The sequence below is a fragment of the Chionomys nivalis genome, chromosome 16, assembly GCF_950005125.1.
Source record: "Chionomys nivalis chromosome 16, mChiNiv1.1, whole genome shotgun sequence".
Classification (NCBI taxonomy): Eukaryota; Metazoa; Chordata; class Mammalia; order Rodentia; family Cricetidae; genus Chionomys; species Chionomys nivalis.
Window position 1 is genome coordinate 13217478 of NC_080101.1, and position 23514 is coordinate 13240991.

Genomic DNA, 23514 nt, shown 5'->3' on the forward strand with positions numbered 1-23514 from the left:
GGACACCGCACTGACCGACAGAAGCAGGGTAATTGTGAACAGGGTCTGAGGGAGCAGAGTCACTTGCGTTCTTATCTGGGGCCCTGGATGCCTCCCATCCTTCGCCCTGATGATCCTCTTTGAGAGTGGGTGTAGTGAATCCATATGGGTCTCAGTCAACCTTGATGGCGGTAGATGTGGTCAGTAGAATAATGTAGGGTCCCCTTTACTGAGCTTCTAGAAACTTTGGGTTGTCCTCCTGATGACATAGACCCAGTCTCCTGGGTGGAAACTATGAGGTTCAGGGGGTGCGGGGACACCAGAGCCTTAAAGTGCTCTAAGCTTAGGCCAGATTTGCTTGTGAACCTATTGAACCCTTTTCAAGGTATCCGAAAGATGATATTTTTCCTAGGAATGATTTTGTTTAGAGAGGCTAGCATTGTACATAGTTTTATCCTTTACCAAAGCCCATGCAGAGTTTCCCAAAGGGAAAGGCATTAATGTTGAGAATCTCTAGCAATGAAAGCAAAGGGCGCCGTGGAAGTGTGGTCTGCAGTCTGGCAGTGCTGGGGCTTTGTCAAGCATCAAAGGTCGCCATGCGGGCCACAAACAAACAAACCACACATCTCTGTTGAAAAAAGGGGGGTGAGCTGTGAGTAAAGATAACTTTTGTTTGGTTAAGACCATTTTGAATAGGATAGATTTCTTGATAAACTAAGAAGGGTCGATTGCCTCTTAAGCTTTGGAACTAATACTGAGGAAATCATTTTTTCCCCCATCTGGTAAATGTATCACTTACAGTCAAGTCATTTGCTAAATGTTTGTAATCCAAACTACTCTTGTAAAATTGTTTGGCAAGTGCCACATTAGATACCAACAGATACTGCTTCTCTGTCTAATGTAGTCATTTAAACTCCTGTTTTGAGAAGTGATTCATTCTTTGAGTACAAAACGAAAAAGTTGACAGATGTGTTGGGTATTGGGGTTGCGCAAAGATGAGGGACAGACCACCAAAACCTATTAAACCAGAAGCACACTTTATTCTAGAAAAAGAGAAAAAATTTTCATGGGGCACCAGAAACTTAACCGGCTATAGCTGTGACCACAGCCAGAGATGTGCCCATGGGCTGTTTCCGACCTCCCCTTTTTATAGCAAGAAGCAAGCATTAGGCATGAACAGAAGAATTTTTACAATCTCAAGGTAAAACTCTGATACAATTTTTTTTTTTTAAACCAATTTCCATTAACAGCGTTTTTCAGTTAGACTAGTGTTTGTATTTAACCCATTGCTTCTCTCTGGCTCTTCCTGATGGTGTTTATCAAAGCTCTACACTCCCCTGATACTTCAGTTTTGTGTAGCAGGAAGGGGTATGGAACAGTGCACAACCAAAAAGTCAGGTACATCCCATCACTTAAAAGTTAACTCAACTCACATCAGTTGCTGGTTGTGAGTGGCCAGGGGGTTTGCAGAGGGCTGCTTCAGCTGTGCAGACAGAAGTATGGGGTGTAAATCAAAGCAAGCCACTGTTAACAGTTAATCCTTCAGCTGCTGAGAGAGCTGCTGACAGTCTGTTCTCATTCTCCTAGGCTGACAACTTTAGATTTCTTTATTTCTACATTCCTATTTCTGGAACCTACATTTCTGTATTCTTATTCTTGGGCTTTTCAGATGTACTTAGAGATTATGTCTCTTTAAAAGTAAAACAAACCTGGGAACTGGAGAGATGGCTCAGAGTTTAAGACACTTTTTATTCTTCCTAAGGACCCAAGTTTTGCGCCCATGTCAGGTGACTCACATCTACCTGTAACTCCAGCTACAGGGGATCTTATGTCTTCTGGCTTCCCCAGGTGGTTAGGTGTTTTAGTTCGGGTTTCTTTGGCTATGAAGAGACACCACGACAATGACAACTTTTATAAAGGAAAACATTTAATTGGGACTGGCTTATAGTTCAGATGTTAACCCCATTATCAGCATGGTGGGATGCAGGCAGACATAGTGCTGGAGAGGTAGCTGAGAGTTCTACACCTGGATGGGCAGGTTGTCTGGAAGAGAGAGATGCTGGGCCTGCCTTGAGCATCTGAAATCTCAAAGCCCATTCCCAGTGACACACTTCCTCTAACTAGGCCACACTCCCAGTAGTTCCAGTCTTTGTGAATCAGTGTGGGACATTTTCATTCAAACACTAGCATCTTTGAGTGGAAATCTGAGTTGATCTTGATAGAGAATTTTAATACATCATACTAAATATTCTATGTAAGTTGTATACGGTCATGAGAATAATCAATTCAGAGACACTCGTGGGTCAGTTTCTGAATTGTGAATGCTAGGCAAGGAAGGAAGTGAAAGTGAAAAACTTGTGTTCCCAAAGAAGTGATGCCAGCCAAACCTGGTAATATTGACCCCTGTTCTTGTTAAAGCAGGAAATCAATCTGGGGCTTCTGTGCCCTCAGAGTCACTAAGGAACCCTCTCACCAGAGGGCAGGGTCACCCTACATGATGTCCTTATTGTTTGAAAGATGTTGAAGTATTTCATTCAGCTGTCATTTATTCAAATTCATGATGAGATGAATGGTCCTTGCCCCACCTTTATCACCCTAATGAAAAGAGTATACTGCGTTTACAGTATCCTTTCCCACAGAGATTATTCTGTGTAGTGTTACTGCAATGAAGAGATGTCAGTCTGCTGTTAACTTCCAGAACTCTCATTCTGGAAACCTTTATATCTTAAGCATCTAGAGTTTTTTTTTTAATATTTTTATTTTTAAGCATTTTGTGCATGGTGTTCCAGTGCTAAACATTAAACTTGTTAATAAAAACTAATAGTGTCAATATTTATTATAACAAAATTATCAGAGCAGTGATTGTGTTTGTGCATGTGTTAAAACAGTGAATCTGGCTGTTTTAATTTGGGACCTAGCCTGGCCTTGAGCTCATGAACCTTTGTCCTTTGCTTTCTTAGTGGTGTAATTACAGAAATGCATTGTCTCCATGCCTGGCTCCTTTTTGTTTTTGCATTTTATGTTTAGTGTTTAGGTAATATATATATTATTAGAATTAATATTTAATTAAATTAAATATTTTATTACATTAAATATTTAAAATGTATACCATGTAAAAGTATTAGCTTCCAAGGTCAGGAATTTTAAGTCATTAAACTAGGATTACTCTTATTAGAAACGTGACTCAGTGATTTAGAGCCATACTTTGAATCGGAAAGGCCTGATCCGGAAATGCTACCATCTCGTTCTCCAGATCAGCTCTGTCCTATAAGCCAGCCATCTGACAGCTGCCCGTAAGAGCTGCCACAGGGAGCTGTTAAGCACATGGACTCTAAGTTTACTAAGTGAATTTTAAATTGTATGTAAGTTTGATCAGTTAATCTCTGGATATGTGATCATGGTCACCATGTAGTTAATTTAAATTCCCAGCCCCACTTTTTCTAACTTCCATGGTTACAAGAATTAAGTGAAATAGTATATTTAGATTGTTTTAACACTGTGACTGGAACAGAATATGTTCATGGAAAATATCATAATACATATTAATTTAAACTTGTTTATTTTTACTCTTTTCCAGGTTTAATTTATTTTTGGAAATCAAGTTCAATATTAAAAAAGAAAAAGCACACATTATTGGAAGCCATTTTCTACTAATTCCGATACATTTTAACTTATGATTTGATTTGCATACTGTCATGGGAGGAGCTGTGAGTGCTGGGGAAGATAATGATGACTTAATTGATAACCTTAAAGAAGCGCAGTACATCCGCACTGAAAGAGTAGAGCAAGCCTTCAGAGCCATTGACCGCGGAGATTACTATCTGGAAGGCTACAGAGACAATGCGTACAAAGACTTAGCCTGGAAGCACGGGAACATACACTTGTCCGCACCTTGCATTTATTCTGAAGTTATGGAAGCTTTGAAACTTCAACCAGGATTATCATTTCTTAACCTGGGAAGTGGAACCGGATATTTAAGTACAATGGTGGGCTTAATTTTAGGTAATTTTATTTTTGTAAATTTCTATTTATAAAGTGAGCTGAGTTTGCATGGCTCTTCATGACCTACAATGTTTGTAACTGTACCTAGTATGTCTGAATGTATCTGTTTAAAGCAGTATAGTTCTTCTTACTTAGGTGTGGAAACACACAGTTGTAGTCTTCTCTTTCCCAGCCCTGAACCTAATGATTGGTCATCTCTCATACTTTTCTGTCTAGTTACAGTAGATATAGCAGTATGTCAGTATTTGAAATCAAGCAACTGGGCCTGGGTCTATAACTCAGTTGGTAGGATACTTACTTACCTGGCATGCACAAAACCCTGATTTTGACCCAGTACTTCACATACTAACACGGCGGTAGAAGAGTCAGAAATCAAAGTCATCCTTAATAACATACTACATAGTGAGTTTGAGGCCAGTCTAAGAAACACGAGACACCCCTCACCCCAAGAAAACAACTGGTAGGCAAGAAGCTCAGGAGTATTGAGAGATGCAACGTGTTCTTTCTAGTGATATTCAATTTTTGACGGTTTTATCAGTGTCCTACTTTAAATGGAAAGGTAATTGTGTCAGTCTTGTAGACAGGAGTGTGGGAGTTAAACATGTGGCCTGGTGAGTCAAAGCAAGAGACTGGGGAAATAACAGAGAAAGCAATTGTGGCATATTTTGGGTCTGCTGTACCAGACACTAGTGTCTGGTTATGAGCTGCCAGTGGGTGCTGGGAAGGAATTGGAAGAGCACCCAGTACTGTCACCCAGGCCGTCTCTCCAGCCGCAAGTTTACACATTTTAGGTTGCTAACTTGGATTTTTAATAAAACTGTAGAGTTTGTAAACTTTGTCTCAGTCTAATCTTTAAGAACCTCTGTTATATTCACTTGTATCTACTCTTGGCTCCTTCCATAACCTTGGCATTCAGTTGCTCCTACAGATTGCCTTTCTGGACCTTTAACAGCAGAGGCATCACACAGTGTTCTTCTGCATCTCGTTTCTGTCTCTTATCTGTAGCTTCACAGTTCACATGCTGGAGTCTGACTGGGTAATAAATGTCACTGCATTCACAGTTGTCTGGTGTTTTAGCTACTGTTTTTGGTTATTTGGAGTACTGTCATGGTAATCTTGTAGCAACTTCATGTGGATTACTTTTTTCTCTTGAGTAGGTCTTAGAACTAGAATTGTTGGGCTGAAGGTAAAATTATATTTACCTTTTTAAGACATTGCCAAACTTGTGTGGCCTGAGTGTTGTATTTTTTACATTCCTGCCTACATGGTAGAAGGGTTTGGTCTTTTACATCCTCACTGACACTCAGTGCTGTATCTGTGTCAGCGGATGTGTATTTCCATCTCTGCTAGGTGCAGCTTAAACTTAGGACCTGGTGTATGCTATGCATGTATTTACTCAACCACGAAGCTACATCTCCCTTCTGAGAATCTGAACCTGGGCTGGAGAGATGGCTCAGAGATTAAGAGCACTGACTGCTCTTCCAGAGGTCTTGAGTTCCATTCCCAGCCACCACATGGTGGCTCACAACCATCAATGAGATCTGATGCCCTTTTTTGGTGTGAAGGTAAACATGCAAACAGAACACTATGTACATAATAAATAAATCTTAAAAACAAAGTCTTGTTTTTTGCTCTAGGCTAAATGTCTTGCTTAAATGTCTTATTTAAAAAGCAAAACAAAACCATGTTTCAGTTGGTCAGGGTGGCACATGCCTGTCTTCCCAGCATTCAGTATTCAGGAGACTGAATGAAGCATAGAAATGTTAGAGATCAGTGATTGAAGTCAAGCTGGTCTCAAAGTGGGAAGGAGGTCTATTGGTAGAATGGTTGCCTACCATGCAAGAAGCCCTGGACTCCATTCCTAGCATCCTATAATCTAGACATGGTGTTGAAAGCCTAAAGTTTAACACTTGGGAGGATGAGACAGAAAGATCAGAAATTCGAGGTTATCCTTGACTACATGACAAGTTCCAAATCTACCCTGGATACATGAGGCATTGTGCCCCCCCCCCCCCCAAATCTGAGCCTCTTTGTCTTTTAGTGGCCATATAAGTGAATGTGAATTGTCATCTCATTGGAGTTTCAGTTTGACACTTCCATAATTAGTGAAGTGAGCATCTCTTCAGTGCTGGTTGGTTATTTAGTTGCTTGTTTGCATAGCTTTGGTGCAATGTCTGTGAAGAGTTTTCCCCTGTTTGTTGCATGTTGTTATTGTTTGTATTTCTTTCTGCTTTGAATGTAAGCCTTTATTAGTATAGAATTTTATCTTCATGTTTTTGTAAGGACTTCTCTAAAGTGGCCCCAGTTCCTGGTGAGATAGAACACGTTCTATATATGTCCTGTTTCATGCTAATGGAAATTCTGTTTCCTACACTAAGCATTGTATTTAGCTTTGATATTCCACCATATATTTTAAGAAAAGATTTCTGGGGGACTGGAAAGATGGCTAGCCAGTTTTGAGCACTGACTACTCTTCCAGAGGACTCAGGTTTGATTTCCAGCACCCACATGACAACTGACAGCTGTCTGTAACTCCAAGATCTGACATCCTCACACAGACAGACATGCAGGCAAAACACCAATGCACATAAATTAAAAATAATAATTTTTTTAAAAAGTAAAGTCTAATTAGTCATGAAGATTATTCCTGATAAGTGACTTGCTTTTGGTTGTTAACAAATCTCTTGAGGATGTTGTCTCTTAGACCTATTACACTGCCTTCACCCTTCACTCTGTCCTGTGTAGGTATCTGTGCATCTTGTTTTCCGTCCTAACACCCTTTATTACATTATTAGCATGGTTCTTCCTTTTTTTTTTTTAACTTTAAAAATTAGTTTTTAAAGTAATGGACTTCTTTCTGGCATTTTCATACCACTTTGTTGATCTTGCTCCTGCCATTTCTTTCCGCACTGTGCGCTGTTGCCATCAGTTTAGTATCTCACGTGTTCTACTGTCTTCTCTACTCCCCTCTGAAAACCTCCTATTTCCTGTCTCGTGGGCCCCTTTCTGTTTTGGAGCCTTTATTCTACCTAGGTGCATAGATGTGCGTTAGAAACTAAGAGTCACGCATACAAGAGAACACAGCATTTCTTTCTGATCCTGGGCTACCTTGCTTTACACTTTTTCTAGTTTCATCCATTTTTCTGCAGATTTTATTTTTCTGTGCAGTTGGATAACAGTCCACTGTGTATCGTGCTTTTGTTATCAGTTTATCAGTTGATGGACGTCTAGACTGGTTCCATTTGCCTGCTTTGTGACTAGAGCATCAATGAACGTGACTGTGTCTCTGGTAGCATATTGAGTCATCCATGTGTTTTATTGCTGCTAAAGGTTGGTGTGCTGGTGGTTTTCTTTATGGTTATTACCGCTGTCATTTACAGTAATAATAGCAGCAAAGAGTGTGCGGATAACATGCCATGCAATAATTCATTTTCAGAGTAATTGCTTCTCTAGTTTTATTACATTAAACATTGTTACAAAGTGTGCGGAAATCTCAGTGATAGGAAAGTTTTCCAAATATGTTCACCTGCGTGAGTATCTTTAGATACATTTCCCCAACGTGGATCATCTGTATAGCAAATGGTTCTTTCTTGCTTTTTGTCAATTCTGAGGATTTCTTTGTTTGCTTAAATTTAGTTATAAACCAGATGAGTGCACTCCTTTGGGTCTCCCCGGCCGCCTATGAATGCAGTGCTTTTGTAGCCCCGTAAATGTAACGCTTGGTTTTTGAGACAGGGTTTTTTCCTAACGGCTCTGGCTGTCTTGGAACTTGTTTTGTAGACCAGGTTGCCCTCAAATGCACAGAGATCCACCTGCCTCTGCCTCCCTAGTGCTAAAATTTAAGGCTTGTGCCACCACGGCTTGGCAAATGCAATGCTTTTCTAGCTCACGAGTACAGCAGTGCTTTTGTAGTCCCTATGAGAACAGCATTCTTGTGACCTCACGAGTACACTGCTGCTTTTGGTGTCAGTTGTGCATAGGAGGAGAGATATTGAGTCCCTGTTGTGTGTTCCTAGCAGAAGTATAGCAGGGCTGACCTCTCTTCCCTTGCTTATGCTGGGCAAGAAACTGCACTGTCCTGAGGCCAGTGAGCAAAACTTCAGTCTTAAATCGGGCAGCTGTCCCTGGGGCTCTTAGGCAAGTCACATTCTGAGCTCCTTTTAGCTGTAAAATTAAGTGAATTCGACCAGGATGAGTTTTAATATGTAAGATTATATTCTCTTTCTCTCTCTCTCTCTCTCTCTCTCTCTCTCTCTCTCTCTCTCTCTCTCTCTCACACACATACACACACACACACAGACACACACAGACACACACACATCCCTAGGGACAGTGGTTTGGTGTTTATCTGTACCTGCTGAACTTGACAGAACATAACTACCAGTAGATTAGACTAAATACTTAAAGAAATTTTTGTTATTTGTTTCCCTATGTGTGAAAGAATTTATGAACGAGTCTTGTAGCATCAACGCTCACAACTGTAGAATTGTTTCTTTCCTTGTGGTACAGTTGTCCTTAGGCTGGATTCAGTGTTGGGCTGAATGAATAGGTCAAGTAGAGGCAGAGTTTATTCTGCAGGGAGGTTTTTGTCTACTCTGGAACACATTCTGTTTGAGTCTGCCTTCTGACAGAGTTAGCATGTTCTGTTCTTGGAATTTTACCCGTGTGTGTGTGTGTGTGTGTGTGTGTGTGTGTATGTTTGAGAGAGATTCATACAATCTATTGTATTCATTCTTTCCTTCACAACCCTCCCTTCTGCTTCTGTTGAGCCCCTTTTCATTAATTTTCCCTTCTTTGTCTTTCTTTATTTCTCTCTTTTCCCCCCCACACTGATTTTAAGTGTGGAAACTTTTGGGTTAAGTGTGTGAGCACAGTAGGATCTACTTACTGCTACATGGGGAACTTTGCAGTGGCTACACCAATGAAGAAAATGACAACCGTTCCCTGCCAATAGCTCATCCGGGAGGGTTGGGGCCTCAGGAGCACCTCCCTCCCCCTCCCCCATAACATAATGGTAGCAGGAGCAATCGTATATAGATTTTGTGCCTGCATATCCACAGCTGCTGTGTGTTGATGATTGTCAGACCAGGACGTGCCATATCCCGAAGGCACTGCTTCCCCCTCTGCCTCAATGTCCAATTTCCAGGTCTTCTGTTGTTTTTGTAATTGCCTTGTCCATTTTGTGTTTTAATTTCTTTGACTTTAGCCTATAGTGAAGGATAGAGTTCTCTTTTGAGTATCCATGAATTTCCACGCTTTAGGGTATACCTACCCAGGTCTGGGTGTGGATGTTGGAGAGTACTCCTGTCTTCATCCAGCACATACCACACCCTATTCTTCTTCAGTGTATATAAAAATTTACCCTGTCTTCAACTTAGTCCTTCCCTTGGTTTTTCCACACAATACAAGAGTTTCATTATATTCTTTTTTTCTGTTTCCCTTCTTGGTGAGAGATGGAGTTTTCTTCTAAACTACTCAAGGCACAGAATTGAGTAGCAGCCTCTTTCATCTTAAGCTGTTGAAGAGGCAGCAGACTCATTTCCAGGGCTCAAAACTTCAAAGTATCAAAAAAACATGCTTTTAAAAAGCTTTTTTTTAAAAAAAAAAAAGAAAGAAAAATTCATTTACTTCAGTGACCTCTCCACTTCCACAAAAACATAAAGCCCAAGGACACCTTGATTTTTTTTCGAATAATATGTGATGGATGTGTTGGCTTGAAGCAAGAAGAAAAATTGTTTCACAGATGAAAAGAAAATATTTAATGTGCTGCAAAGATTTTATATTAAATTAGTTTTGAGTCTAATACATTGATTTATAAGATTTGCTTATTCTAATATTTTGTCATAATTTGCAATTTCTGTCATCATTTTCATGAAGTATTTACTTTAGATCCTATACCAACTGCTGAGAATGCCCAATAGAGAACCATAAGAAGGCTTTCATTAGCTCTTCTTCATTCTGCTCAGTAAACTCACATTTCAGTTGAGTTGGTCACTGCTGGCCACGGTTGCCTTCAGGTGCAGTAAATATAAGGTGGGCATTGTAGTGGTTCCTGTAATCCCAGCACAGATCAGGAGGATTAAAGTTCAAGACGAACCTGAGCTACATTACAAGAGCCTGTCTCACAAAAAAGGGAAGGAAAAAAAAAACCAAAGAAAATGAATTCTGGGAAAACAGATTTTGTTAAAAGAAATTTGGGTCCACATCTGAAGCTGTGTATATTGTGTATGTAAGGTAGAGACAGGAGAATCATTAATTTAAGAAAATTCTCAGTTACATAGCAAGTTCAAGATATCAAAGCCAGCCTGGACTACAGTGAGATGCTGCCTAGAAAAGCCAATAACAACAATAACAGAAAACCTCATGAGGTACTGTCTCAAGTAACAGTAACTAAAAGGAAGTAGTGATTATATCAATAGACTTAGAAGAGTCTAGTGCCTTTCAAGATGTTACTGGGAAATTCTAGGACCTTTTCATGAGACTTCACAAACCTAGAAAAGACAGTTTAGACGGCGTTCTGTCAGCCATCAAGAAAGCAAACTTGACTTTTTCATTGCCGTCATCTTCTCTGCAGTAGATTGGTGCTGTCAGAAGCAGGTGTATCTCATTGTCATGAAAAGCCTTATGTTATTAAAACATCTTAAACGCCATATTCTGTAGATTTCTGAAGTGTTTGAAGACCACTTATCTATCTAAAATATATCTGTTTGACCCTGAAAAAATACCTAATGTGACTGCAAGTTTGATTGTTATAGATTAACTACTATTTTACATTTCTTAATTTTTCATAAACATTTTGCAATAATAACTTTCAAGGACTAGAACTTTACATTAAATTTTTAAATGAGTTGCCGATGTACAATATCTTAAACTAGAGTAGAAACATATATATAGTATGTTCTAACAGAAATAGCCTTAGTTTTGTATTAATGTACAAAAATTTCCTAAGAATAGAAACATATAGTTGAAACAAAAATAACCTTAAATTTGTGTCAAATACAAAAATCTTTTTTTTTTTTCTTTTTCTTTTTTGAGACAGGGTTTCTCTGTAGCTTTGGAGCCTGTCCTGGAACTAGCTCTTGTAGACCAGGCTGGTCTCGAACTCACAGAGATCCACCTGCCTCTGCCTCCAAGTGCTGGGATTAAAGGCGTGCGCCACCACTGCCCGGCTCAAATACAAAAATCTGTACCAATGTAAAATATTTGAGATTAATAGTTTCTTTTTAGTTTAAAAGTAAATTTCAATAATCTAACCTTTTATCCTATCATTCCTATATCCCCCTTTTTTAAATCTTTTCAGAAAGAGATCCCTAACTCTAACCATCTTTGCTTAGTCCTTTTTTCCTTCGTCATGACCAGTAGTAACTTTCACCCAATCCTCCAAAAGGTGATAAACACCCATAACCCACTGAATGAGAAAAAACCAGTCACCCCACCTCTTGGTAATGTGAACATCATGTTCTTAAAAGAACTTCCTGTTGCCTGGGGGCAATAACATCCTTTAGGGACTCTGAGAAAATTAAGATAATGGTCAAGTCTTGGGAGAGCTAGCTGTTGTCCACTCTCAGTGTGATGGGACGTATTTGAAGTCCTGACGGGAGTAGTCTGTGAGGCTGTACTATCTCAGCTAACCTGTTTGAAGTTATTCTGGATATGGAATTTTGAGGACTTTGTAACAGAGGCATTCTGAGAGACTGGATCACCTGGGCTGCATGTCTGTATTGGTGTCTGTTCCTTTTTTTTTTCCTGAAAACATAAACTTTTAAAGGTACCATACAAACCAGCATTAACACAAGTTAGATTCATCCAGAGTTTCTTCTCTGCCCAGAAGTCCCGCCTAACTTCTCTTGCCTAGCTATGGGTCATTCATAAACCAGTTGGGTGCCTCTGGCAGGTAAGGTAAAACAGTAACACATCTTTACACAGCTTGCTCAAATATTCCGCTGTTTAGCCAAGAGTGACCTTGACCTCTTGCTGTCACTTTCCAAATGCAGCTGTTTATGGTTTGACAGATTATTGCTTTTCATAGTTCACTTTTTACCTGTTGTGATCTATAAGTTGAATTATTTACACTTTCTAAAGTCTTATCTTACATAACTAGAGTTATTAATAATTTTAAAGGTATTTTAATGTATACTTTAATATCATTTACTTTATATTTGTTTCATAGAAACCAAATAATCAATTCAGGTACTACCCCTTATGGTAAATATTAAGGTTTAGCCAAAAACCTTTTATATTAATAGTTGTTAACTTTTGGAATTACTTTGCAAATGAGCACAGAGATTTGAATGGTCCAGATCATCTTTAAGAATCACTCAAACTGAGCTGGGCATGTTCTCCCATATCTAGACAGATCAGGAGAACAAGGTGAAGACTACTTTTAAACAATTTCAATTACTGATGAATGCCATTTTAAAAGTGCCATTTTCTGACAGATAGAGGAGAACACCAGCCAAAACTTTTCCACTCATGAGATTCCATTATAGGTGACTGTCTGCAAGGCAGCTTTAACTTGAACAACGTTTAAAGCAAATACTTGTATTATTATCTTATTGTTTAGATTGCACAAAGCCATTTCCATGCCTTCTAATATATTTTAAGCATATTCTTTCCTTTATCTACTTTGACTTTCCTCTGACCTTTTATGCCGAACTTTCTCCCACATGTATTTGTTTCTTTGGAAACTGAAATTCTCAAGATGCACAGATTGAGTATCTGTTAAAGAGTAACATTACCATGTAGAGGATTTTATATGTAATTTTGGGAGGAGTTTTTTTTTTGTTTTTAATGATTCTTCAGTTTACTGTTTATAATATTAGGAAGTACTAAATGATGATGAACTGAAGTCTTGTCAGTTGGAAGCTGACCAGTGTATAAGTAAGGAAACAAAAGAAGTGCTTAGGATTGCTTCACCTTGTCCACTTTTAAAAACATAATATTTTAGGTTAGTTGGCATGGTGATGTAATCCCATTGGTTGAGAGGTCATGACGGGATCAGCCCATGAGGTCATTCATTCTCCATTGCATAACAGTTCAGTGCCAGCTTGGGCTTTCTGTACAACCTTGTCTCGGCACCACGCCCAAGCCCTAAAACAAAACAAAACAAAACTCCACCAAACTGGAAAAAAAATTAATCTGTATTTTGTTTGCTAAGTCAGATTCTCTTTCATTAAGACGCTTGTCTAAATACATCTCTAGGTAAAAATCATTTTTCTGTTTTTTAAAACAACTAAAAAGCATGTTGTGGCAATCTAGCATGAGAAAGCATTATATACATTTGATATTTGGGTTGAAGACTATATGAGGTTGTTTTAGTTTTTTGTACTCTTGAAACATCTAAATTTGATCATTTGTCATTGACTGTTTCTTGTGACTTTAAAGTTCTTAGAGATTAGTAGAGACAAGTCTGGTAGGCATTGTATTGTGACAGACTGTAGTGGACACATCTAGTTACAGATTCCTTAAGGAAAATTGATAATCTGGGCCCAGTAGCACATGCCTTTAATCCCAGCATTGCAGAGGCAGAGACAGGAGAATCTTCAAGGATAGTTGGATACTACATAGACTCTGTCACCAAAACAACAACAAAAAAGCATAACCTTCGTAAGAAACCTCTCAGATTATAGTAAGAGACTGTAGAGCACAACACATTGATTCTATTACAGACAATGAAGAGAGCTTGCATTCTCAGCTGCAATCAAATATTGCCTTTGTGAGATAGTGGGCACACAGCATGTGTTGTAGTAACGTTAGAAAATGTCAGGTCATGCATGTCAGAAAGCCTCGCCTGCCAGTTATAGGGAGCACTGAGAAATCCCTCCTCTCGAGCTATCATCATCTGTAGAAAGAAGTGTGGTGTGAAAAGCATGTGGTTTGCTGGACCTCTTAACTGCACATCTGAGAACCATCAGGTTTTGAATAAATGATAAGTGAAGATTTTGGTAAAGATTCAAACTTCAGCTGCATGCGTATTCCCTTGCTGTGCAGGAAGTAGAGGCAGGAGAATCACAAGTTAGAGACTAGCCTGGGCTACTTAATGACTTCAGTAAGCTAGTTAGCAAAGCAGTGGGCTGGGGGACAGAGCACTGACTAGGACAAGGTCTGGTTCTAGTTTCAGAACCGCAAAGCAACACCACCACCCCTTAAACCTGGGGATCCTGCCAAAAAACTGTCTTTAGAGATCTGTAGGTTTCAGCCTTATAATCTCTCTTGCTTTTGTGCTTGCTCCCTCTTCCCCTTCACAGAAAAGGTGAATTCTTTCTACCCTCCACATTACTGTACCAAAGCAATGTAAGCAGGTTTCCATTCGACTTGAAGATATAACTAATACATGTTTGCATATTTCTTACACTTTCTTAATGGTACTTGCTAAGTGCACAGAAATTAGAACTTGGGGGGCACATCATTAATATTTTTATAAAAATGCTGCTGTAATTACAGGTCCTTTTGGAATAAATCATGGGATTGAACTTCATTCAGATGTGGTGGAATATGCCAAGGAAAAACTGGAGAGCTTCATCAAAAATAGTGACAGCTTTGATAAGTAAGTATTTCTACCTGTAGTTTTGACGTGAGAACGATTAGTGAACATGTGTAGTATGCCTGTTCTTGACCACTATCAGCTTTTTATACCTGTAGTTTTGATTGTGAGAACGATTAGTGAACATGTGTAGTATGCCTGTTCTTGACCAGTATCAGCTTTTTATACCTGTAGTTTTGACGTGAGAACGATTAGTGAACATGTGTAGTATGCCTGTTCTTGACCAGTATCAGCTTTTTGATACTGGTTAAGTGAATACTGCAGACATCTGTGTACTATAAGAAAAAAATAGGCGTTACCATGTAATTTTTTTTATTAAATTACAGATAGATAATATGTGTTTACTTTCACTTATTAAATGTCATATGGGTATCCTCTGGAGAGAAACACAATGTTTGTGCTCCCAGTACTTTGCTGTAACTGTTTTTAAACCTTCTGCATAGTAGTTTAACAGTCTGTCCTCTGTTGGTACCGCAATTTGTATGTCAATATTTAAGGGTCTCTCTTTACAGTATTCAGTTACTTCCTAATAGATTTAGTAGAAATTGCTGTAGAAATACATCTGTGCGTGTCATTGTGGGATCGTGTTTGAGAAAGCCATTTTATTGAACTGTTTTCTTCCCAGGTTTCCCTTTCTAAGACATATTACATAGCTGTTGATGCTTGGCCAGCAGTGAAAGTGAAGATTTGGTGTATAATCACATTGAAACTCTGCCTTGACATTTTTATGGAACAAGGGCTCTTATGCTTGAACTAAAGTAAAGCCCGTTAATTGAAATATCCTACTACATGTAGAGCTTTGGCATGTCACTTTTCTGTGTGTGTCATAGATTCCAATAGAAAAAGGCTTTAAAAGGATAGGAAGCATATGCTTAGATAAACACAGTCACTGTACAGGGTTTCAGTGTAGAAACTGACCCAGGCTTCAAACATGGCTTATTGGCAGGGGTCTCTCACCCCATCCCTGGCTGTAACTGCCAGTGTGAAAAACAGTGTGCATGTGCGCGTGTGTTTTGGAGAGGTAGCTTCTGGGCCACCACAAGGGGTTTCATCTTGAGAGAGCACACCTGGAGGAGAGATCCAGAAGCCAAGAACACCTTGATGTCACCCACAGATTGTATTTTCCCTTTCTTTCCTTCTTTTGCTCCTCTTCCTCTTCTCTTTGCCCTTTCATTTTTACCTCCTTCAGTGTTGTGGGTTTTTTGTTTGTCCTGGTGTGAATGATGCTTGAACTGGATCAAGAACACAAAACTCAGACTCCCTAGCAAAATCTGCAGCCCCTGGAGTCCAGGCAAGCTGTGCAACACAGGTGTGACTGTAGTTGGACTATTCAGCACCTGTGCAGCACAGGTGTGACTGTAGTTGGACTATTCAGCACCTGTGCAGCACAGGTGTGACTGTAGTTGGACTATTCAGCACCTGTGCAGCACAGGTGTGACTGTAGTTGGACTATTCAGCACCTGTGCAGCACAGGTGTGACTGTAGTCAGATTATTCAGCTCTTCGGGCAGGGTTGACGGTATGCAGATACTCAGGCTTTATTATTATTATTTTTTTTATAAACACAATAGATTTAAGTCAGCCAGTTAAATGATCAGTTTGCTGAAAAAAACTGTTTCAGATTTATTTTATATGTGTGAGCGTTTTGCTTACATATCTGTGTGTGCAGCACCTGCATGCCTGGGGCACAGAGTTCAGGAAAGGTGTCAGATCGCTTGACACTGGAGTCACAGATAGTTGTGAGCTGCCATGTGGATGCTGAGAGTCCAACCCCAAGAGCAGCAAGTGCACTAAATCACTGAGCTACCTCTCCAACCCCCCAAACTATTCTTTATGAATAATTAGCACCTGATTCATACTCTCAGCCATTTTCAATTATCTACTGCATTTATTCCAAAAAAGAAACACATTTAACAGAAACTGAAGTTTTTAGCCCAAGTTATTTAATAAGAAATTGCAATTAAACTTTAGAATTTGTTTGTGTCTTCATTATTTTCCTTCTATCTAATGACTGATGTGGTTGCTGAGTCTTGAGATGTGGGCAAGATTAATTTTTATCTAGTTATGGGATTTTTTGTATTGTTTGATTGCCTGCAAAGTATGGCTTTTGATTTTGAAAATTAATCTGGCCATAAGCACTTTTAAAATATATTTTAGCTTAGAAAGTGTAATGGTAATGTTAACAAATGCTCAAAATCTATAGCAAGATCTGTTACATAGTATTAATACATTTCATCTGCTGATACATGAAGATGAAGGTTCAGTTTCTAATCATTAATCACAACAGGCTTAAGGAAGACAAGTCACTAAACAAGTAGTTCTAGATAATAGTAAAACATGCAATGATTTTTATTTTGTATACTTTAATTCATAACAAATCATTTTGAATGCTATTTGGATGTCTCATTATTTGGTGTGTGTGTGCACGCGTGCAGTCTATATACTTGTTTGCGAGTTTGGACATGGGGGTGTATATGCATGGGTATATGTGTAGAGGCATGAGATTGATGTGGGGTCTCCTTCCTTCATCGCTCCTTATCTGTATGTTTTAGATAGGATCTCTCAAATTGAAGCTCATCTACTTAGCTACTTAGTATCTACTTAAACCTGCTGCCATGCCAGGTTTCTTACATGGTCTTTTGGGGTATAAATTTAAGCCTTTACTTGATGGCAGGAACTTACCCACTGGGATACCTATTCAGCTCTTCTCTCGCAAAAAATAAAAAAATGAAAAAAAAATGTTACTGTTACACATGTTTTTAAACCAATCCCTGCCATTGATACCTATTAACTAAATGCTTACAGCTTGTTTTAGAAACTTTTCAAAAGAAGACAGTAGGGGCGATTTTATTTTACGTCTTAGGCACTGGTCTTGTAGTCAGGTTTCTGTTGCTGTGATAAACTCCATGACCAAAACCAACCTGGGAAGTAAAGGGCGTATTTCTGCTTACAGTCCATCACAGAAGGTAGTCAGGGCAGGAACTGAAGGAGAGACCAGGAAGGAGGGGTGCTTACTAACTTGCCTCCTGTGCCTTGCTCAGCCTGCTTTCTTATACAGCCAAGGACCACCAACCTCGTGGTGACAGTTCCCACAGTAGTAGGCAAGGTCTTGACAAGTCAATCAGAAATCAAGAAAATGCCTCACAGACTTGCCTACATGTCAGTGTGCTGGAGATATTTTTTTCACTTGAGGTTCCCTCTTCCCAGATGACCCTAGCTCATGCCAAGTTGACACGCTAATCAGAACTGGTATGAAATAATACTTACTGTTCAATATCTCAATTGCAAATGGATCTCATTACAAAAAAAGAGTGGCTAGTACTAGGAAACGGTTTCATTTTGCATCAACTACAACTGGTACAAAGTTAAGAAATCAAAGTTGATTCATTGGGCCAGTGCTTTATTCTTTTTACATAGTTTGGTTTTGGTAACCAGTTAGAGGATATATTTTTCTTCCTGTCATTTGTATTTTGATGATCTTTTAGTTTTTTTTTTAATGCTGGGGATATTATTGCAACTTTACTTCAATTAAAAAAATAAAGCATTTGTAGAATGCAAAGTTCTTCTAAGCAATTTCATATTTAATTGCGTATGGAGGTATAAAGACATATATTAATTAGTAACAGTCAATATCAAGGAAGATGGCTCATTAATTTTGTACTGGTCATCCCTAGAATTTAGCATGGAGAGAACAAGTGTTTAAAATCCAGTTCTGTTCTTCATTCAGGGAATCCAGAGCCTTCTCATCAGCTCCTTCCTCCAAAAATATTGCCATGTTGTGCATGTTTTAATCTACACTCTGAAGGTTTTCTTACATATATTTGCTTCAGGTCAGGGTGAACTCTCACATATGAGAGGGTGAGAGGTCTATTAGCTAACCAGTGTTAGAATATGTAATGCATGATGTAGTGTGTGTGTGAGTGTGTGAGTGTTTTTTATGTACAAACTTGGATCTTTCATGTCTTAAATCAAGTTTTCTTAATGTCTGTTGAACTACGTCAGCACTGCATGAACAGGTGCATGGCTCAAAGCAACTCCTCAGAGTTCATTGTACTTGGACATGGGGAGCTGGAGTGAAGGACTTATTCCTTATAGTGATAGTGTTCACTGAACTTCCTAATGAACCAGTCTGATTTTAAAAGTCTTCCTAAATACAAGTGACCAGATGATACTTTAGGATTCCTGGGCTAAATGATCTCTTAGGGCAGCCAGCAATTTTTACCCCTGCAGGAAAAGGTGGCTCTGCTACCAGGAAAAGGATTGGACGTGGCATGTTCTCGCCGCATTGTTCTGCTGTCGCTACTTTATTCACCTCAAACAGTCTTTACATACCACAAAATGTCATTTTCATTTTATTGAACATTTTCATTACATGTATTTACAGGAGTTAATTCTTACCTCCCACTGCGTGGGTCCTGAGGGTCAAACTCCAGCTGTCAGATGTAGCAGTGAACAATTTTACTCATAGAGCCAAGAGTTCATTTGACAGTCCCAAAGTTTGTTGTTGTTGTTGTTTTTATTTTTATTTAATTTTATTTTTTGAGACCTGGGTTTCTCTGTAGCTTTGGAGCCTATCCTGGAACTAACTCTTGTAGACCAGGCTGGCCCTGAACTCATAGAGATCTGCTTACCTCTGCTTCCTGAGTGCTGAGATTAAAGGTGTTAGATCTAGACTAGTGTTGGGGCCTTCATTGCTGAGGGTTTTTTTTTTTTTTTTTTTTTTTTTTTTTGAGAAGACTGGGTGTTTAGTTGGGGGAGGGCGGTCTCTGCAAACAACAAGACCGGCAGAGTAATATTAGATCTGTGTGAGGTAGAAGGAAAGCAGGTTCGGTACAGAGCAGTAGCTGCTGTTGGCTCAGACTTTTAGAGTCTGACACCAGGTGTTTTATTTTAGTCATTTAAGCGCAACACATTTTTGGAAAGTTTCCTGGTGTAACTAATTCAATCTCGTGTATAACAAAGCTTAAGACATGTTTACATTGAAAATCTTTACAAAATACATGTGACCTTTCTCATGAAGATGGGTTCTATTCACTAAGAAATAATGCTTAATATCAACATCTAGGGAGAGTGACTAAGATAAATGTAAAAGTTTGTGGGAGCCAAATGAGGCCTGGCGATATAGAAAGCGTAAACCACCAGGCTGTTAACTACATTGATTCCCTGTTTTCTGGGCTAAAAGACGTATCCATCTCTTCTGTTGAAGAGACAACCTGTGTGTTCAACATTCCTGGCTTCCCTAGTGCTTGTCTGTGAGCATAAGGACCTCATGCCCAAATTACCTTAATTCAGTATTTATGCAGTAAACAAAATACATCTCCCCAGCTGTGAATACTTGGGTGAATATCTTAGCTAAGGAAGCTTGAATTATAAACTTGGACCTCATGGAAAAGTTTGTCATTAGTAACACATTTACTTATAATTGTGCATATGAGTTTACTTAGCATATATGTGCATGTACAGTTGATTTGACTCTAGAATCATATGTCATAAAATTCCTGTAAGGTCAGCAGGCTATATTTCCTTCAGAGTGACTAGAGAGAGAATTTTGAAAATGATCTTTTATCTATAGCTAAATGAGCATAATTTGCATATCTGCATAGAGAGTGGATTTTTATTTCTATTTAAATCGCACATAAAAGAGTCCTAAGTGATGAAAACTGTAGTGGGTAGTCAGAGCAATAGATCTTGTCTTAGGCCAGTAATTCTCTACCTGTTTGTTGTGATCCCTGGGTGTTGAACAGCCCTTTCGCAGGGGTCACATAGCAGATATCCTGCACATCAGATGTTTATATTACTATTCTTAACAGTAGCAAAACCAGTTAAGAAGTAGCAATGAAAATAATTTTATGGTTGAGGGTCACCACAACATGTATTAAGGGTTATAGCATGAGGGTAGTTGAAAATTGCTGTCTTAGACTCTGGCCAGTAAAAACAATTGCTTTTTTTCATTGTTTATTCCTGCTACCAATAAACTGTAGCCTAGCAACTTGGCCCTGGTTACAAAGTGTAAAGCAGCACTATCATAGGTATCATGTGTGTCCTTCAGAAAAGAATCAGGCAACACCGCTGAGCTGGTATACACCCTACACAGGACAACTTGGCTTCATTGGAGGGGAGGATGAGTGAAGACAATGTCTTCTTCATCTTAAGTAGTTTCCAAAAGTGTAATTGATGCATTGTAACAACTAGTACCCTGGTTTTACTTATAATTAGCTAAAGGTTTATTTCCCACAAGTGATTTGTATTTGAAAATTAAGTGCTTCTGTATTCAGTTTTACCACTGGAGCAGTCTCTTCTGTCATTCTTAAGAGAATTGTACTGGAGTCATTTTGCTTTTGTAATTCATTATACTCAGTATTTCTCAATACTTTTTTGATGTGGCTTAGTGGTTAAGCCTGCTCTTCCCAAAGGTCCTGAGTTCAATTCCCAGCAACCACATGGTGGCTCACACCATGTGTAATGAGATCTGGTGCCCTCTTTGAGGAAGAGACCTCAAGAGGTCAGTTGTCCTCGTCAACTGAGACCATGGAACCCAATATGGACACGTTCAACAGAACAGCCATATACGGGCTGCCTATGCATGCTTCATCATTGCCAGGGCATAGATTTCATTTTCATTTTCATTCATTCATTCAGAAAAAGTCTTAATATAAATTATTGCAGACTGTAAGCAGATTTTTTTCCCTCCTCTCTGGTGCTGAGGATTGAATCCAGGACTTTATGTGCTAGATTATTCTATCGCTAAACTGCATCCTCAGCCCCCTTAAAATATGCTTTTGCACTAATCATGATGAGGCATACTTTCAACCCTAGCCCTTGGGAGACTAACACAGGAGAGTCACTGAGCGCTCCATACTAGCCTACCTAGGCTAGGCTACAGAGTCAAACCTTGTCTCAGAAACATTAATTTCCTGCCTCTTTCCCTTCCTCCTGTGTGTGTGACAGGAACTTGTTAGTTGCTCAGATAGGCTTCAAATTTGTGATCCTCCTGTCTCAGCTTCCAGAGTGCTGGGATTGTAGGCATGAACCATCACACATTCCTAGACAAATTTTAATGTCATAACACTCAAATGCTAGGAGAGAGTTCTTGAAAATATAAAAGGGCTACCAGTTATACACGTTAACATCTACGTGGAAATATTGAGTGGCTTTAAATAACTTAGCTGTCAGGTTTTTTTTTTTTTTTTTTAGGAAACATTGAACAGCCGTTTCAATGCTGTGGGTTTCTACAATGTTTTTATTCAGTGTAAACAAACATAGATACCACTGTATTTATTTTCAATACTCTGTTTCAAATAATGCCTGAATTGTCCTAAGATGAGTTTGATTCAGTTGGAAGGGAAACCATTTGAAAAGGTAAAGTCTTTGTTTTCTAATTTTCATTCACCAGTTTAGTTACTGATTATAAGGTAATTCAATGGTTTCTTTCGAGATCAAGAGTTTAATACTTCCCTTACTTTTACTCCAGCAGAAATGTTTCAAGTTTTATCTTATTTTTAGCAAAATGGTCATAGCTCTTAAGACTTAAACTGTATTTTAATGAAATGTTTTAAGAAAAAGATTTTGTGATTCATTTGTCAGATTACTTTGGATGAGGTATGAGAACAAGGTAGGACTCTTTTCCAGGTCCTTGAAATTCCTTTATTCCATTGGAATAATTGTCTACAGTTTCAATGACAGTGTCCTCTGGCACCTTAACAAACTAGGTGCACAGTTACTGGCCCCCACTTGACAGCGTATTGAAGGGGAATGTTGTTTTTTCTGCTCTCAGTCAGCTCCTAGACCTAGACTATCCGTCTAAGAGGGAAGCTACAGGGCAAGGCTAGGTCACCCTGCTCTCCTAGCTGCTTTTCAAAAGAATTATATGGGCAAGTTGGCAAGGTCCGGGCTGTGAACGAAGTCATCTATCCGTCTGAGATGAAGATAGTCCAGCATGCACCCTTAAAGAAAGCCACTGCTGAGGTAAGTGACTGGAATCCTGGCCTCAACCAAATGTCTGTATGTTCTGCATTCTTCCATAAATGATTTTCAGTACACAGCTTAGTAAGAGGGAGTGAAATGTGGTCCTATGTGGCAGTCTCACGAGTCATTGTATTTTCAGGTTCATTGGTGAAAAGCCTCATGCGAATGAATTTGAGGATATTTTACAGGCTTCAGCACCCTCCCCCCATGTATACATAGATAATTTTTATCTGGTAGTATGACTCCGGAAAGTGAGTTTTGAGAGATTCTCTTTTGGATTTTTTCAAAAAGAAAAAGTTTGCTAATTTTAACCTAGGTACAGCTTTTGAAGAAATATCTAATTTTAATGTAAGAATTAGGGAAAGATAACCTGAGCCATTCATAAATATGACCACACATTTATCATTTTGGTAGATTGGTTGCATTTCCCAGGTTTTATTTGATGTGTGATTTCTATGAAAAAATAGAATTTGGATTTCCTTTTTCCTTATATTCTAACCTGAATTACATGTATAATTTATCAGTGTACATGTGTAATATATCAGTTTATATACAGAATTTCTGGAAAGTTTATTGTCTTCTAGATTACACAGAAAATTTTGTTCAGGGTTTGAAGTCTGCTTTCTTTCTGTGTTTAAAGAACAGTGTGGAATAGCTTTTAGAATAGTCAAGAACCAAGAATTGAGTTTTTTATTTTCTAGTCTCCTTGGAAGAGTCAATAGGTGTTATAATTTACTCGTCAGTAACAGATAACACTGTTAATAGCCCCATCTATGTCCCAATTTAGTTATTTAGTTATTCTATTGTGCATATTAATGAGTGTATCTATAAATATGTGCCACCATTTAATAGGGGTATTTTAAATGATAAGAATTTTGGAAAAAATGTCAGCCATGGAATCTTTGTCATTCTCCAGCTGCAATTGTAAAGGTATTGTGACATTACTAAGGTATTTCCAGTTCTCCACTGCGTGCTACTCAGAAGCACCTACAGGTGCTTTGTTAGAAAATTAATCTCTATACATAT

The 23514-nt window shown here is 38.8% G+C and overlaps 1 protein-coding gene across 4 annotated transcripts in view; it reads left to right on the forward strand.

The window, feature by feature from the left end:
• Pcmtd1 (protein-L-isoaspartate (D-aspartate) O-methyltransferase domain containing 1) overlaps positions 1 to 23514 on the forward strand; it is a 58549-nt gene that overhangs the window by 22369 nt on the left and 12666 nt on the right. The window contains exons 2-4 of one of the 4 annotated variants that reach the window (XM_057790334.1): positions 3557 to 3981; positions 14425 to 14527; positions 22298 to 22482. In XM_057790334.1, coding sequence (XP_057646317.1) covers positions 3675 to 3981; positions 14425 to 14527; positions 22298 to 22352 — 465 coding nt within the window. In that variant the 5' untranslated portion in view covers positions 3557 to 3674 and the 3' untranslated portion in view covers positions 22353 to 22482. Of the gene's footprint in view, positions 1 to 3556; positions 3982 to 14424; positions 14528 to 22297; positions 22489 to 23514 lie in introns of those variants that run through there. The other 3 variants (XM_057790332.1, XM_057790333.1, XM_057790335.1) reach the window with 3 other exon arrangements.